Source organism: Scatophagus argus, chromosome 1, assembly GCF_020382885.2.
Source record: "Scatophagus argus isolate fScaArg1 chromosome 1, fScaArg1.pri, whole genome shotgun sequence".
In the NCBI taxonomy this organism is placed as follows: domain Eukaryota; kingdom Metazoa; phylum Chordata; class Actinopteri; family Scatophagidae; genus Scatophagus; species Scatophagus argus.
Genome location: NC_058493.1, coordinates 19,840,842 through 19,858,924, shown reverse-complemented (window position 1 = coordinate 19,858,924; position 18,083 = coordinate 19,840,842). Strand labels below are relative to the sequence as shown.

The following is an 18,083-nucleotide window of genomic DNA, read 5'->3' as shown; positions in this document are numbered from 1 at the left end:
TGTCTACATATTGTTAGAGAGGATACACAATGTAGGAGTTTTGTTTGGACTGAAATCCCAAAGGGCATAAATAGTTGTTTTCCCATTGTATTTCCTCTAAATATCTTTTGCTGAATTTCCCCACATGATGAAAAATGCTGGAGGTATCCCATTTTGCACAATGACAGAATTGCACCCGCCAAAAAAGGGAGCCCGGCTCAATGAGGAGCTATTACAGAGTTGGACATATGAAAAAGCAATGTCTCAAATAGTATGCATGGATCTCAGACCATGATTCAAAGATGTGTGAAAAGAAAAGCTTTGACATGTCATGGGAATACTGTGCTACTGACAAGCACAATAAGTAGGATTCCCCTCCACCCCATAGTCAATATTAATGCTGGACAGACTCTGTCAGAAGTACCATTACATTTGGTTTGTTTATTTTTTGGACACTTTTGTATCTACATGTAAAAACCAAGCTAGATATATTAGCGATTTCACAAAAATCTTTTTTGTCCGTCATGACTTGAATGCTTACATGCTTATTTACAAGCCTTGAACTGATTATTACTCCGGTATGACATTAACACTTAATTCATCGACAAGTTTAAAATCAAACTCCAACACTGTTGTCACCAACAACATTGTTAACCAAAATAACAGTGTCTGATTGTGAACAAACACCGGCTTTTCAACATGTATCTAGTCTACTATGACTACGGAAGGTAGAATATCAGCCACTGGCTTCACAGTTTGGAGGACTTATATTGAGCACATTTTCCTCCCATCTGACACGTTAATTCTGCACCTTCACTAATTTTAACTCCTTTGATATGCATTAATGCTTTAGTGAGCATTTCTGCAGTTGCAGTTCCCAGACTATACACATAGTATCTGAAACCAATATTCGCATTACTGGGTTGGAGACTCTTGTGGTAAATGCCAAAGGTAAGCTGGTGGAGCATTTCAGTGGAGCTCACGGCTGCTAGCTCCAGTCAAGCATGAGGTCTGTTAAAGCAGACTTATAATCATCTGTATAGCTTCACAATATACAGACTCTGGGGTGAACTCAGGATGAGGAAATAAGAACATAGCAGCACAGAACTTTTTAAATCACACCCACGGGATGATGTTGCACTCAGTCTCATCAGGTGTTTCTAAATTACAGGAATCCCTGGCTGGCTGGATCTTATTTCTGCTCTCCTTTCTGCTCTGTGGAAAAAGTTCATGAAGATAAGGGATCATGTGCATCACAGTCATGTTAAACTGTCAACTTCAGGATGGGGTGAAAAAATTATTTTGTGAACACTATATCTTATGCAGGAGTTTGAGTCATGATTATTTCACTGTACTTGAAATTATGATGTTACTTATTTCTGAAATATTTAATAATTAACTGAACATGCCTTTCCTCATTAACAGCTTCATTTAAACACGAGGTAAATGATTTATTCGAATCACACATTGAATAAACAGAAAAAAATCTGAATCATGCATTAAATAAAATAAAATAATGTCATCGCTTGAAATCCCTGACCCCACTCCCACTTCTGCTGCTGTTATTCACATAATGGTCAAACTGAAAACATAATTCATAATGATAATGTTTTTTTGGATTACATAAATTACATGCAACTAAAATTACATGGAAAAATAAAAACTGACCCTTACCTCCTATCAGCAGATTTATTTCAGAATATGAGCATACTTGCATGATTAAAGACGAGTCAAATGCACAGGAAGTTCACTGAAAAATCTTAAATCTTAATAAAAAAAATATGGCGATTCATTATGTGTGATCTAGTAGAGAAGAACAGTGAAAAAGGAATTGATCCAAGTAAATTGATGAAGGACAACTCAAACCTCCAACACATCACCAAAATAAGACACACTGTTAACTTTGCTGCAACTGATTTTAAACTGATGCTTTTTAAGTTCAGTGTGTACTGGGTCTACCCTGGTAGGAGCCTGTGGTTTCCAAGGAAATTGCCACAGCCTCACTTTTTTCTGTCACCTCCTGTGTATGTAGCTTTAGTACTCGAGTACATGGCTTACGCTTATGATACGAACATGTGTGTTCGTCAAGTGTTTTTTTAGCTAATGGAAAAATATTGGTAGCCTGCAAGTAGAATTAGTAGAATCAACTGCATTTAAATTACATTTGGAACATATATGCAGAGTATGTAGACTTGAACACAACATACACTATACAGCCAAAAGTATTGCATCTCTATGCATCTCTATTATTAAATCCAGTTGTGGTATGGGCCTGTTTTTCAGGGGTTGGCTTGGCCTCTTACTTCCAGTGAAGGGAAATCTTAATGCTTCAGCATACCAAGACATTTTGGACAATGCAATGCTTCAGTCTCTGTGACAACAGTTTGGGGAAGGACCTTTTATATTCAAGCATGATTGTGTCCCAGTGCACAAAGCAAAGTCCATAAAGACATGGCTGGATGAGTTTGGTGTGGAAGAACTTGACTGGCCCACACAGAGCCCTGACCTCAACCCCATTCAACACCTTCGGGATGAACTGAAATGGAGACTAGGCTTTTTCGTCCAACATCAGTGTCTGACCTCACAAATGCTCTACTGCATTAATGGGCAAAGAAACACTCCAGAATCTTGTGGAAAGCCTTCAGTGGAAGCTGTTATAGCTGCAAAGCTGTTTATCTATTCAGAATGTGATGTCATTAAACTCCCTGCTGGTGTAATCAACACCAACTTCTCCAATGTCCGGTGTCCCAATACTTTTGTCTACATTGTGTATGTAGGCATAATTAAACATAAACTTCCTTATGTTCAGTCAAAACTATCACATCTTTTTAGCAAGCTCTGCAGAGTTTTGGCCTAAAAGGTACGTGCTGAAAACTAAAAACCTCCCGGCACTCATGAAAACTGTGAAAGCCAGCATCACAGGATGTGATCACGATTGCGCGTATGGTGCAGTTATCCCAACTGTATTGAAATTGGGAGGAAGTCCAACAGCTGAAAACACCTGCTATGGGGAAATAAGGCTGCAGAATTCACATTTTCTGCCATGCTAACTGTGGTGATGATTAATCGTCGGCATCTGTAAATGAATAGTTCATAAAAATATAGCTCACTCTCACCTTCAAGATGTTTTGTAAAAACTACTGTACTACTATACTGTATTTTCAATATAGTTCATCACACTTGCTTTATATTACAGGCTAGGAGGGAAGTGGAGGAGACACACGGTGAGGTTAAAGCCTTGCACTCATGCTCTGGATTCATCATGCTAACTGGTGCATGACACAGTCCTAAACACAACAGCTGGTGGTCTGAAGAGCCCGAGGTAGAGCCCCAGGGTGTGAGATGACCAGCCCACTCATTTACCGGCAGCTTACACAGGGGACCAGAAACAGCGGGGTTCTGGGAGCAGGAGAGGAGGCTGGCTTCTTTTCAGATTCTAGCACCCTCCAGGAGCCAAAGAACAAGGGTGTGCCAAGAGGCATCACAATGGCAGACATTTCATCTGCCACATAAAAAAATTCAATGGTCCAAAAGATGTAAACACTGCGCATAAGCTTGTGAGCCCATCAATCTAAATAAACCTTTCCGAAATGTTTGCACCACATTTCTATTGAGGCTTGAATAAATGGAAAAGAAACTGTGAAGGCCAGAACTGTTCTTTCTCAGGCGCCATCAACATTCTCACAATGACAGGACTTCAAACTGGTCCTCTTCTGACATTAAGGTTATACCATATGAGTTTGTCACTTCTGTCATGACGGCAAGACTCCCTGGAGAGGCACTATGTGGCCCCATTCAAGTCAGTGGCGTGAGCCCTGTGAGCCTAGATGCCGTTTCGTGCAAGACTGCTCTCCGCTCTCATTAGCTACAGGGGAAGGTAATTTAAATGATCTGTTGGTTCACCCCTGCTGTACTTCTTTAGTTCCAGATGAATTCTGATGTCATTTGCAAGTGGTACATCCAACATGCTTCATTACAAGCCAATTTTATCAAGAAATACAATATGAGGCGGCATCATACATGCAAAATCCATTTAGGATAAGGCTATGGTACTGTAAGCCAGAGTAAAGAAAAAAAATAGTGCGCACATTTTTCAAGCAAACTGAATTTTTCACATGTGGCTAAAGAAGCATATTTAACAGTTTTTAATAGCTCAACTGCAAAGCCTTTTTTGCCTTCTCTGTTCTCATAATGCATCATGAAGGTTTTAATGTAAATGTGATCGGTTTTGCAGAAATCAATCATCATGAAATCCATTAATATCAGTATAATTTTGGCTCTCACAGATCACTAAACAAAAAGGAATGCAGTGCCTTAAATGGAATGAAAAGGAAATGAGGCAGCACAGGGTGAAGGAACACAGGGCAGACCCCCGACACATGCAGGAGTGTCATTATATCCTCCAAGGCATTTCACTGCAAAGACTATTATTTAATGTTATAATTAAAGCCCAAAAATGTGACCCAGGGTTAAGATCAGCTCCCTACATGTTTGCATTAATATAAAAATAATAAAGACTTCCCATTAGTCTCTTCACCTCTAAGCTGCAAATGAGATCATACTAAACTCGGTCATGAACTCATGTAATCAGTATAAATTTCCTAATTTATACCTGGAACAACATGCATTCCTTGCAGGTGTAGTTCTGGCTAACAACTACTCCTCTCTGAAAACACAATTTACATTTAATCTATATATTTTAGGAAATGTCAGCACTGTTGTTTTCTCTTGGCTTCTTACTTAGTGAACCCTTATCATCCAGTCACTGGAGAGATGCAGTCATGCAGCTGGAGCTCTCTTGTTAAGCCCAGTGTGATGCTGCTGATATGAAATTACAGAATCTGAATACTAGTTTGACTGGACAATTTAGATTAAGCAGCTGGACTATACGACCACTCAGTATTAAAGTGAAACATTTTTGGCATTGTTGTATTAGATCAAGCACATATGACTTACAGCTCATTTATTAGAAATGAGAAAGTAGGAGTGAAACAGCTTTACACAGACAGCTTACTGAGAGCACAAAGGCCTTCTTTTCTTTATCGCTGAATCTCCTGAAGCGAACCTTCACTGAAGGGCAAAAGATAGCACGAAAGCACCCACACAGCATCAGAACCAATAACGTCTCAATCTACTTACTGAGAATGTTACATGCAGACTGCATTCCAATTAAGATCCTTATCTGAGATCTGAAAACAGGCTGAATGGGTCATATACTGTTTATTGTGTAAATAATTATCCCATTTCACATTCACATGGTGAATCATAAGCACTAAACTAGAGTTTAATGAATTCTCAGTGACCACCAGAAACGGTATGAAGCAGCTGATTTCACTTACTAGATGGGAAGTCGCTCAGATCAGAAGGACTGTGTCAACCCCTTTTGCACACTGACAAGGCAATGTCACTGATTTTTATTTGGTCTTGAGGACAGAATTAATTGATTTTCTCTGGAAGGAAGAAAACAACTACTATTGCAATGAAAGACAAGACTGGGATCAGAAATCAATTCAGAGCGTAACTAAGTGACAAACGTACATACTGAAATCCAGTCAAAAGACCCAACCAACAATTAACTGATGCATTAAAGTGTGTGCACAACCAGATCCTGATCCTTTTTCTTCTGTGCCATAGATCTCTACTGTTGTTTAAAAACCTTTAAAAAGGTTTCTGCTTGAATGGGATATTCAAAAATGACACAATTCACAGCTGTTATTTTATACCAAACTTGTAAAAAAGTAAAAAATGTTACAGTATCCTAATATTTAATTTCCTGCTTCAAATATTTAGTGACATACATTTTACTACACTTAGAGTACTGAATAATGTTCGCAGGCCATAAAGCCCATTGATATACTGCTGTTCCTTTGTTTCGAATAAAAAATGTCTGCATGTTGGAAACACACTGAAGGTTTCATTTCGGTGAAACTACCACAGAGGACTTTCAAGGATAGAAACTATGTTTCTTCAACACAACAGTGTCATTGACAAGTCTGAAGCACCATCACCACCACTGTTCTCTGCATTTGTTGACAGTATATGATGTTTCCATGACAATTTTGGTACACCATGTTTATCTGTGTTTAATGCTTGTTTACTTCCCAGTTTCTCATCTCAGCCATGTGTACTCGTCTGTGTCTGAAAAACAAAAATAAAAAGTCCCAAGTGTGAAATGTATTTGCATCCTTGACACCTCGATATGGCACGGGTTTTCCCAAAGCAGTCTCTTATCATTGGTGTCAAGCTTGGGACTTCTATTCAGAGGTTCCCCCCAGAGGCGAAAAAGGCTCTGTGGGCAAAAAGAAAGATCGTGGCAATAAGCACTAAAGAAAGCCTTAGTTCTCTTAACAAACATAATAAATAATGGTAGGAAAGCCATAAGCAGCCTGTTGACTAGAGGCTGAGAATAGAAGAACTGATTAGTTGATTGTGTAGTAAACAATATGTTTTGTATAGCTTTCAGTCAATCCTAAAGCTCTTTTCTACATTAGTGGGAAGGCTGCCTTGTAATTGTTCACAACAGCTATTCCCACATGTCAACAATGATGTGACCCACACCATCCTCAGCAGCATTCCTGTGCCGCCCCCACCCACTGACAGAGCAATCCTGGGGGAAACGCTGTATTTTTCCTGGTGGAGAAACACCCCATGTGACTTTTCCCTTCTGTTACCTCTTGTAGCATTATTTCTTTCTTTAATGTATAATGAGAGCAGCAAACTCGGGTACAATGTACCCATGAGCCCCTCTCCACTCACACAGATACCACTCAAGTCATGATTTCAACACATGGTTAGTCAAGGGCGCTCTCCATGCCTTTATTGTTCGCTTTTACTGGGTAAATTTGTTCATTTTCTTGCTTATTTTTAGGTGATCTCTACTCTAATCTAAGCATACAATTGCTCCCCCCCCCCCAAACTTATTTGCAGTTTTTTTCTAGCTTCTTTTGAGACTTGAGAGGGTAGAGATCCTTAATCCCACCCTCCATTACTGATTTAGTCCTGTAATTGATTGAAAATTAGAAAAGTGCTATAGCAGTCTCCTACATGAGCCAGGGGCTTTTAACACAACTCAGAAAACACCATACATGGCGCTAAGGAAGGCTTCCAGGAATCTTGCAGACCATATGTATTTCAGGCATGAATGCCTCCAGATTGTTGACACATTCTTCAGGTCAGGACAACTGTCAAATATTTCCATTCACCAAATCTGTCACAAGGTGGGAAAGTTGGCTACAGCTGGAGGATTCACAATCAAACTCATCTGACTGTGTCATGTGCACAATCTGTCTCACCAGATGAAAAACAAAGCACTTTTGTCATTTTATCCCACAAAGCAAAAGAAAGACTGAGAAAGTGAGGCTAAACGGCTACACACATACACAGACATGCACACAAATACACACAGCCTAATCTCTCTCACATCTCATTAACTGTTCTCTCTGAAGATGTATACAGGCTGGCGAGAGACTTATTTCCAATTTGGCTGAGCCAAAAGCATCTTAATGGGCTTCAGAAAAAAATGCCCTGCAGAATTTTTATATGGATATTTGCTAGGTTAAGGCTTTTAGAGTGATATTCCCACACTTTCACTCGAGGTCTCATGTCATTCCATTATTTAGTGATTAGACATCTGGCAGTGAACACATCTAAAATTATCCCAGATTTATTTTGCATACATGCCCTACATATACAGTAAATTAAAAATACATTACTGCAACAAACAGACTGTTGATTACATACTTTTGTGACAATATGCAGAAATGTGACCCCATTACTTTTGTACGATATTGCGTTATTTAAAATTCCTGACAGAAATGACGAAACAGATGTTTGTACAATATATCGCTAATTAGCCTTCAACCTGAAACACTGACTCTCACAATGGAATCTGAAGGACACACAACAATAACATACTGTACTTACTTTAATTATGAATAAATTACATCATCTTCCTCAATTATTTGGAATTTCAACCAGTTAAATCTCCATCTCTAAAATGTTTATATTATGTAAAAATGAGGGCTTAAACCTGCTATAAAAATGCATGCGACAACAAGATTTTGTTGTTTTAAGTTCTGATAGAGGGCATCCCGGACAGCCTCATGAGAATCTTATATAGATGTTAATGTTAAGTGATTTAGTTTAAGAGCAGTGATGTTGGTGTGGAAGAAGCTCAAGTCTTTATGATATGAACTGTGCTGTATACAACAGGTTCACAAGGGTGCTAACATTCATTTAAGTACAAACAGCAAGAACAGATCTCTGATATCTGGGTTGTGTTTAAGGGAATTGGGGAACTGCGTGCATCTCACAACCCGCAAACAGCCAAGTACAGATCACAGTGATAAACAGAGTTGGAGCATCAGGAATTCACATGAGGAAAAATTATGCTGGATTGTGTAACAGCTAATATCTGCTCTGTTAAGAGAAATCAAATAATGGTCTTTAAAGTTGCTACGGATGACTCCCAAAGGTAATTGTTATTCTGGAGAAAGGAAATATAAGACTCGGGCACTGCGTTCATATGAGCTGCAGCACATCAAGTGATTTTGTTTTCAAAGCCATACATAGCAAAGAGCAGAGTCCACCCATGAGAATCCCAAAGCATGCTGTGTAAGTAGATGCTGATATTAACAGCAAAGCCTCGGAGTAAGAGCTTCTGGCAGGGCCTGACTGAAGCTGTTGTGTTTATGAACAAAGGGCTGACAATCAAGCAGTATTGTGTGTGTGACACCATAACTAATGTCTGACACAAGCACACAGCCAGTGATCCTCACAGGCAGGCTGTATTGTTGGCTGACTGCGGAGTGACACGCCAGGCAGGCGATGGTACATTGACAACACAGACACGAGAGCAGAGGAATCGCGAGCTGATCCTGGAGGAGTTTAATGAAGCTGTCCACCAGCCAGTTTCTCAGCATTTTTCAGATTCACATATAATGAATAGTTTCAACACCACCACTCTTTGCAAAGAATGCTGGAACTTTTCTGGGGACTTCTTACTATAAGAGGCCTAGTCTAAAGCCAGAAGGATTTTTCTTACTGGCCTCTACCTCCCCAGCACTGTAAGCCAGTTGAGGCATTCAAGAGTCCTTAGGCAAAAAGAGAAAGTAGTACACTTAATCAATGAAGTGGGTGTATTGTTGACCTCTATCTGAGTCAGCTACCTCTGACAATTACATTATATCTACAGCTGTACCAAAGGGTTATTTTAATTCGAGAATATAACTTTGTATGATAATAGTTTGCCAGGCACAGCAGGGAGCTTGGCAAAAGTGAGACTGTGCACAAAGTGTTTCTGCTTTTCTATCAGTGTAACATTTGTAACTGAGTGGAGTTATTAATAGCTCAGCCACTCGTGCAAAAAACATATTGGGTATTGGCAAAAAAAAAAAAAAAAAAAAAAAAAAAAAATTAGAATAGCAAAAGCTGCACAGAAATGACCTGGCCTCCTGGTGCAATCCTTGAAACATCAATTTAGGGTTTCTGCACTCATGCTTTACTGGGTTCTTTATGTTCTGGATAAGTTTTATGACTCTGGAGCCCATGAGACCCATTCAAACACTGCCGTAATATTTCATTAATGGATGGCCTGCAGAATTTAGATAGTAGCAGTGTAAATGTGCTTATTGAAAAGGGTTTGACAAAAACACAAAGACAGAATCTTTTATTCAGAATTCCACCAACAAATATACGTAAATAAAGGAGTTTTTCTTTTAGAAAAACATTTACATTTATTTCAATTAGGTGTGGATTCAATAATTAGCCTAAATACATTTTTATATGAAAAAAACACAACCTTTTGCATAAACATATCTCTGTTTGTCCCCACTTAAATAACGTAGCTCAGCTCGTCAGTGGCAGAGAGCTGTCAAAATAATTAGCTTATGCAAATGGCAGCTTAGAACCTGAGGTAGTCACCTCCACAAAAGTATTAAACCTGTGTGTTTAGGATCTAGAGGCACAGTAGTAGCGTGACATAGCAAATAATGGTGGGATGAGTGCTAACGCCGCCCATGCAGCTTGCCACACGTTTGTATTAACATAGCTAATTAGGGATAATTGAGTGCCTTCTACTATCCCATCTCCTGAGGCCCATATCTAACTTCTGTTGTATTTATGCAAAGGTTATTTGGAGACAACAAATCCAATTACACATAGTGTACAGGCTGTACATTAATATTAATTAAGATTTGATCACAGCTACAAAAAAAGATCTTCATCTATAACATAGCCAACAGACCTGTCTTTGAGTTGCTGATGTTCCAAGTAGAAGAGAGGTGTTAGGAGAGAAGATTAAATACCGAAAACTATGAACTATGAAAAACTTTTTCAACACAAATATGTAGTGCAAATCGCTGACTGAATCAACACAATTATCATTCTTTGCACATAAGAATTCCTGCAATACTGAAATATATTAAGGGCTAGCTCAAATACTTAGATCAGCTGTACAAAAGCTGTGTTCAATCACTTCACAACGATGATTACAAAAAGAAAAAAAGAGGGAGGCAGCATCAGAAGGCACTGCGTCTGTCTAACTTCTGTGCTCTGTCATATCAGAAGCAACTAATGAAATGAACATAAAAAAGCAGCAGCAACGTACTACTGATGTTAAAAGCGTATCACACAAGGGTTTAAGAGCATTAATAATTCTAACCACAGAGCCCAGTCTTTTTATTTGAACAGTCTGCTGAAAGCCTGCTGCCTTTTCAGTAGTCAATAAATGAAATACATATTGCGACTGGAGCAGAATAGGTTTTCAAAGAAGTTTTGCTTTTGCATTTTTTTTTTTTTTACCGCATATCCTGATGCAGATTTTTCAACTGAATTTACTAACTTTTGTGTTTTCTAAATGCACAACTTTTTATCTGCATTACATCCAGGCATTATTTCACACATTTTGCAAACAGCCTGGCTGGTCAGAAAAGGCACTAACTTTAAAATTTGCCAGATAGAGTTCCAGTTCTTGGATAAGACTGGTGACACGCACTCAAAATGCAAGGATCCCTCACACACACACACACATACACCAGCACAGACTTTCACACATGTTCAGTCAGTAACAAAACTATCAAATTCCCATCCAGCCAAAACCTTGTTAAAAGCAAATAAAGCGGCTCTATGATCATTACTGCCTGACACTGCCAATTACCAATACAGTATCTTTATTTTGTCTGCGAGAGGCAATAGAGGGATTAACTTCAGGCCTCTCTGCTTCCCCTCTTCCCTCTCATGAAGCAGACCATGTTTACTGACTAATCTCCTTTCCTGCTTTGACCATAAATGTGATTACCACCACACAAGAGATAATAAAACCCCATATCTCTGCTGTACCAAAGAGCATGAATTAAAACCTAAGCTGTAGCCTTGAGGAATATGGAGAAGAAGAAAAAACAGGAAGGAACCCGTAGAAAACGGAGTATTTCGTACTGAGTGCATAGAGCCCCCTACTGGTAAACACCATTCACTATTTAGCCAAATGCAACACCACAAGCTCCATGATTTCCTGCTGCTGAATGTGAGCAACAGGTATGCAGCCACTCACAAAACATATCTTCTGGTGCCACTGCTGCAAAGTCACTCTCCATTTAAGCAGCTCCATTTATACAGGATCTCACATTTGAGTGAGTGCAAGTAAATGACACAGTAAGTGCTCACATGTGATTCTCGGGCTGTTAGACGTGGTGTTAAATATGTCACCTGTCAATTTCTAACCTGTGGATGAAGTCATTTCTTTGAGGTATAGGTGACACTTCTCTTTAGAAAGAGGTGAGTTTTCTCCTTTTTCCTCTTAAACAGTTTTAGTGTGAATTAAGTTTGCTCATTATCACCCCCCCCCCCCACCACCACCTTCCCAAATTTACAACCTAGAACGCCTGAATTAGATATTGTAACTAGATGTAGATGTGTGATATTTGTATGGAAATTTTAAAAGCAGCATGACCGTTGCCTCTGCACAAGTGGATCATGTTAGCTGTATTCTGAATTTTAATTCCAGTGTTTGGTGTCTACTTAATGGAAGATAATGAATGACAAGCAGCTGTGATTCATAATTAAGTAATGAGAGAATGGTGGGGGAAAAAAAACAACATACATGTAGTTCCACTGTAATGACAACAAACACACTGATTGCATGCAGATTAAAATCCAACAAAGTCTCTCACGTTGCAAAAAGAGAATAGTTTTGCCAATGCCAAGATCTAATGAAACAGGCTTGACAGGATGTTTAGCCACAGGGCGAATTAGATCACACAGTTCATGTTTTGTGTGGTGACCATCACCAAAACGTTTAAATCCGGGGAGAGGGGAGGGTGATATGGCACGTGGTGAAAAGAGGGAGAGGGAGGGCGAAGCGCAGAGGTAATTTGTCAATTTCGCCTACCTGATATTTCCTGATGAGGTACATTGACGAGGCTGAATCCTTTAGCGGTATAAGCTTGCCTAACCTCGCTACAGCTCCGCGCTTTGCTTTCTCCACCAGATGACAGGGACAGCAGCACCGACAGAGTACATAAGGCGACTTGCAGCCTCCACATCGCATACATCAGTGAAATCCTTTTTTAATGTTTCACTGCTAAACACGAGCTCCGTCAGAAAACAACAAATCCAAAGGGCTGATGGAGAGATGTTCTCCAATGGGCGCGATGTCAGATGAAACAAAAAAAACAAACAAACAAACAAACAACAAAAAATTTAAAAAAAAAAAAAAATCACTCCTCACTTTAGATTCTGGTACGTCCACCTCATTGCAAAAGCTTCAGCATCTTCCCCCTCGAAAAAGAAGAAGAACCCGACGCGTCCCGATTGCTCCCGGCTTGAACAAATCCGTGTGAAGAAGACACTTGCTACCTGGTGCTCTCTGTGCCAACAACTTCTCCCGCACACACAGCAGCGCCCTGCGTTCGTGTCACTGTGAGGAAAAGCGAAATGAAACGGAGACACACGCTGCACAGAGAGCAGAGCGCACAAGGGCAGGGCAAAACATGGAGTGGAGTGGCTGCGACTTCAGCTGCTCGCATCCAGGGGCGCGTACTGTCCTCTGCCTTTATGCATCTTTGGTAATGAGCACCACGGCACGTTAGTGCGCAGACACATGTTGGAGGAGGACCTGGAGGCAGTGTAGGCGTAAAAATACAAAAAAAAAAAAAAAAAAAAGAAAATCCAACACATGGAGCAGATTATTGTGTTTTATCCGAACCGATCTGCGGTTAGACCATAAAACCAACAGAATCTCTGCTGACCGCGCACTTTCTTTTATTGATGAAAACCTTATTGACGTAATATGATAAAATCCATCGGATTGACTCAGAAGAGCAACTTAGCAGCTGTCAACATTTTTTTTTTTTGATATACAGACATTTTACGAAAATCTGAAAGTTGCCCTGCATCTCACACCACTCAGATGTGCCGTTTTAGCTCTTCCAATTATGTGCTACTTCTCTTATTTTGACTATTACTTATTTTATCATTTTTAGGTCAGATCCCTGATAGATAGACGGTCGCTGTGAGCTGTGTCAATCTGGCTTCATCCTAATAGCCCCCCTATTTTTTTGCCTGTTATTACCGTAATTACAGTCTTTCATACTATTTTTACAGAAGCACGGTGCTTTCAGAAGGGCAGAGCTGTTTGCGGGTCTTATATTTGTTAAGTTGATTTTACCAAATTTAACTCCAGGAGCTAATGCATTACCTATGGCAGTTTCACATTTCACGACACATTTCTTGAGTGAAATATAATGAGACAGCAAAGGAAATGTCCCCTAGTTATAATGAAATAGTGAAAGATTTTCTCTTGACTTTAAAATAAGACTGCAGATGGCTTAAACCACTTAAAAATGCTCTGTCAAAGTGCAATTAGCCATAATTAAAGGTTGTAAAATAAAAACAGGAAAATAAGACAGCAGTGTCACCAATGCAGGATTGCAGAAATTGTTAATTCTTTTTTTTCATTAAAGTAACTCAAAATGTTTTATTCATCCTTCAGGATCCACAAGGAGGACAGCTGCCGAAGTGAAAATGTCATTCTTAGCGTCTCATTTTGAGTATTTTGGTACAGTATAGAGCAAGAAATAGCAAGAAACAGAGACGGGATGACATGCTACAAAGGTGTCGTCCAGGCTCAAACTGAAGGGTGTCTCTGGTGCCTCTGGGCCATCAGAGCATCCCAGTGTTTCTCTGTGACAGGAGCTTTCTATCCTGGTTACTACAAAACACATGGTGTCATGGTGTTTACATTCATCAGTCAAATTTAGGTGTGAAAATTTTAGATTAGCTGTAGTCAAGCCTCATAGCCTCATTCACACAAAGTCAGCAGCAAGTGTGCCGGTCAGGTAATGTGGGTTCAGCTTTTGCAAGGGCATCCTTCAAATAGTCACAGGGCAGAGGCGACCTGCCTTACAGCTATTCAGATCAGCTGTGGTGAAGAGAGCAGCAGGGAACAAACAGCCCAGGCGTCTGGCTGTCTGACATGGCTGATGCTCTCAGTAGAGGGGCGGACTGGACCTCCTTCTACAGGCGAAAAAGTGTCAGCTTGCTTTGAATCTCCGTGGGTCCATTAGGCCCAGTGTGAGTAAATTAATAGGCACGTGTCAGAACCACAGCTGTTGCTTAAAATGAGTAAGAACTTTTGCACTCAGTCTTGAGTGCAAAAGTTGACCCTGCAAAGGATAAGTGATGATAACTAATGGGCAGAATTAGTAGACTGTGAAAATACGTCATTAGAAAGACTACACCCCTGACGAATGCATAAAACCCACCAAAACGTATTACCTTGTGTGACAGAAACCTTGTAATGCCAGTCTCACATGCTAAAGAACATTCAGACTTTCTCATTGCTGTAGCTGCCAGGATGGCCAAACTTTTTTGTTCCAAGGTGATAACCATGTTGTGGCTGATTATGTATGAAAGATATAGTTTCATAGCAAATTTTAATCGACAAACACCATATGCGTGATTCATAGCACATTTCAAACTGGACCAAAAAACGACTTGCCTTTTAATCATTAAATGCCATGCATATTATTTTTGATTAATTAGATGAATTAAACCTAGAGAAAATTCAAATCGTGACATTTGTCCAGACAATATCAGCAGCACTTTTGTTCATATCATATAGTGGTGCCCGGAGGTGAACAGGTTTGGGAAAATGACTTAAGTATTTATGTATAATATTATCCAGAAAGACGCCCCTCACTCACAGTGTCTGCTATTACTTGATGACACCTCTTGTTTTGTTTTGTTCACTGATCTCACAGTTAATGAAATCAGTTAAGGCTAGTCAAGGCTATTATGGAAAATTATTGTTTTATTATAAAAGTTTCTGTTAATTCTCATACCGCTTGGACACTAATTTGTGCCCACTGCAATCAAACAGCAGTGGAGACCACAGACTGACATCATCACCATACTGTCAAATACCACCCAGTCCCTTTCATGATAAAGTTTTTCCAATATACACATATATGGTATATTCTTGTTTGTTTTTTGTTTTAGTATTTCATAGATCACAGTCTACTCTATGTATGTGTGAATATTTTGTTTCTATTCAGTACTTATTACTATTATTCTGTCGTGAGATGCTGCAATACTTGAATTTCCCCTTTGGGATCGACAAAGGATTATCTTATCTTACCTGATCTTATCTTGTCTTATCTTAATTGCCTATTTAATTGATAACTGATTGATTGATTTAGAATTGGTCAAATTAACACCACCAAACACCCTCACAGTAATGTATTGAACAACAGAATACTGTGGTATTGTATGCAGTAAAGTACAGTACAGTAAGGTATTCTGGCTGTATTTTGGGTGCACATGTAACACAAACTTACATAAGCCGTAACCCATGTTAAAAATTTTCTTTGCTTCCTGTGTGTATACAAGCACAATTTCAATTGTATTAAAGGAGGAAGGTAGTCATTTAATTGCCTCATTCCCAAGTCATCAACCGCCAACACTTTGGGTTGGTGATGCACATTATCTCTTTGAGGGGATTATTAACTCAAGTAATATTTGACTGGAGTTTTTTTTTTTTTTTCCACACTGAAATCTTCAAGGACACCTGGACCAGTTTGGAAACTCTGGGTGGGTGAGTAATTTAATCAGTGCATGCAGAGACAGTATGTAATGTCAGTAAGACCAACTAACAAGCCTAACATGAGCTGATGGTTAGCCAACATGCTGTGATCTCTTGCTACTTTGGCTTCTTGGTCAAAATTCCATTCTGTATTTAATAATTCAGTTCTTCAGGTTACAATACAAGAAATCTTAGCTTCTCCACGCAAGCACTACACATTCACAGATGTCCACCATTTGTTGGATAGGAGACTGCCAACTGTGAGTAACTTTGCATTCACTGTCAGTGTAAATGTGTTCAGTTCTGCTCGGCCATTGCAGCTAACTGGTTTATCTACACCTAGCCACATGAGCTCCGAGAAGTAGCATGACATGGTCTTTCCAAGAAGAAAAAGTTAATCATGGTCTTTGTTGAACTTTTTCTGTAAAACTCCGAAGGAAGACATGCAGTAGTAAGTCATACTGCTGAGAAGCAACCTAAGAAAACACTTTCACCTACAGGTTGTAGGTAATCTTGAGTGAGCATCCTGTATGCTACCAAACAGCATACCTACAACATGTTATCAAGGCAAAAAAAAAAAAAGAAAAAAAAAATCAGTGGAAGGTGACCACAGCTAGTAAGTCAGAAAAAACTCACTTGTATTTCTCATGGAAGATAATAATCTTTCGGACACCCATTGTGGATTTATGGTGTCTAAGGTAGAGTTTTCAAGTAGCGCACATTTTCTTTTGTGATTTTATAGCACTGAAACAATCGCGGAAAGATTAATATGAAGGGCCAGTGCTGTCTTATTCCTGCCTTTATCTCAGAAGCTGCCCTCTGTCTCCTGCCCCCGTCTGGCTGTCACTCTCTGCTGGTTAAATGTTTTACATATGGCTGCATCTTTTAGTTTGTGCTGATCCCCTGAGAGTTCATGTTGTGCACATGGCAGCAATGGCACTTCTTGGTTGTTGTTATTTTTTTGGTAATAGTACAGTAGTAAAAATGCCTTATTTGGATTTGAAAGATTTATTTTAATTAAAAACAAGTTGCAATTAAATATTAGTTAGTTAGCAAGTCATGATAACAGTCTCAAAGTCAAGTATACATGTTGGCCAAATCAGTGATGCAGTTTACTTTGTACTTAAAATGGCTATTAAGTTTGACTTTGTGGAAATCTACATGAAGTTTCAAAGAGATGTTCATATAAAATGTATAGTAACTGAAAAAAAAAGGATTTTTAATGACTGTACCCCAACTATCATTATTTGTCATATGTTTAAGGATATATAGTATAATGTCAAAAAAAAAAGTTCAAAGAAAAATGTGATATAACAATATGTTTACTTTATTGTGAGTTCAAAATTAAATAATACAGAGTAAATACAAACTTAGGTCAAATCACATAAGAATAACCTCTCCTTGGAAAATGATAAGAGATATATGACCAGAACAAAAGATCTCTGTGGGTCTAAATCAGACTGAGGATATTACTCCTCCGTGACAGATCTGGACATTATCTCAGTGCTGCTGAGGAAGACATACTTAGTCATTTGTGTGATGAAATGGAAAATGAAATTAATTTTGTTTCATATCATTCTTTTTATACAATGCCTTTGTTTAACAAGATTAAGAAAGTCAGTTTTTGTCTCCAAAGGATTGCAAACTGCAGCAGTGACTGTATGAAAATATGACATTGGATGATTATTTAAAGATGGCTCAGGAACCTAGTTTTCTCTTTTGAACAATTGTGACTCAATTAATTTCTCTGTATTTTTCATTTGCGAAGTTACTGTATATTGTTTAACTTTGTTCTGTGATAAAGATTTTTTCCTTAGCTAAGGTCTTCTTGCCAAAATTTAATTTAATTTAATTTAAACATAACAGAATGAATTTAAAAACAATAAAAAAAGATTACCAAAGTGAAAACTTTTTTCAATAATACAAAATATTTCATGTTAAATCAATGTGTGTGTGTGGCTTTCAATCTTCATTCACAACTGTTGAACCTTTCCAAAAAACAATGGTCCATTTCAAACTGCTGTAA

General features: G+C 38.8%; 1 protein-coding gene across 1 annotated transcript in view; it reads right to left on the bottom strand.

Annotated features, from left to right (window-relative positions):
- The window catches only part of LOC124059814 (glypican-6-like), a 124,284-nt gene extending 111,635 nt beyond the window's left edge, over positions 1–12,649 (bottom strand). Inside the window, exon 1 of the mRNA XM_046390196.1 lies at positions 12,365–12,649. Coding sequence (XP_046246152.1) covers positions 12,365–12,527 — 163 coding nt within the window. The 5' untranslated portion in view covers positions 12,528–12,649. The remainder of the gene's footprint in view (positions 1–12,364) is intronic.
- Positions 12,650–18,083: the final 5,434 nt, after the last annotated feature.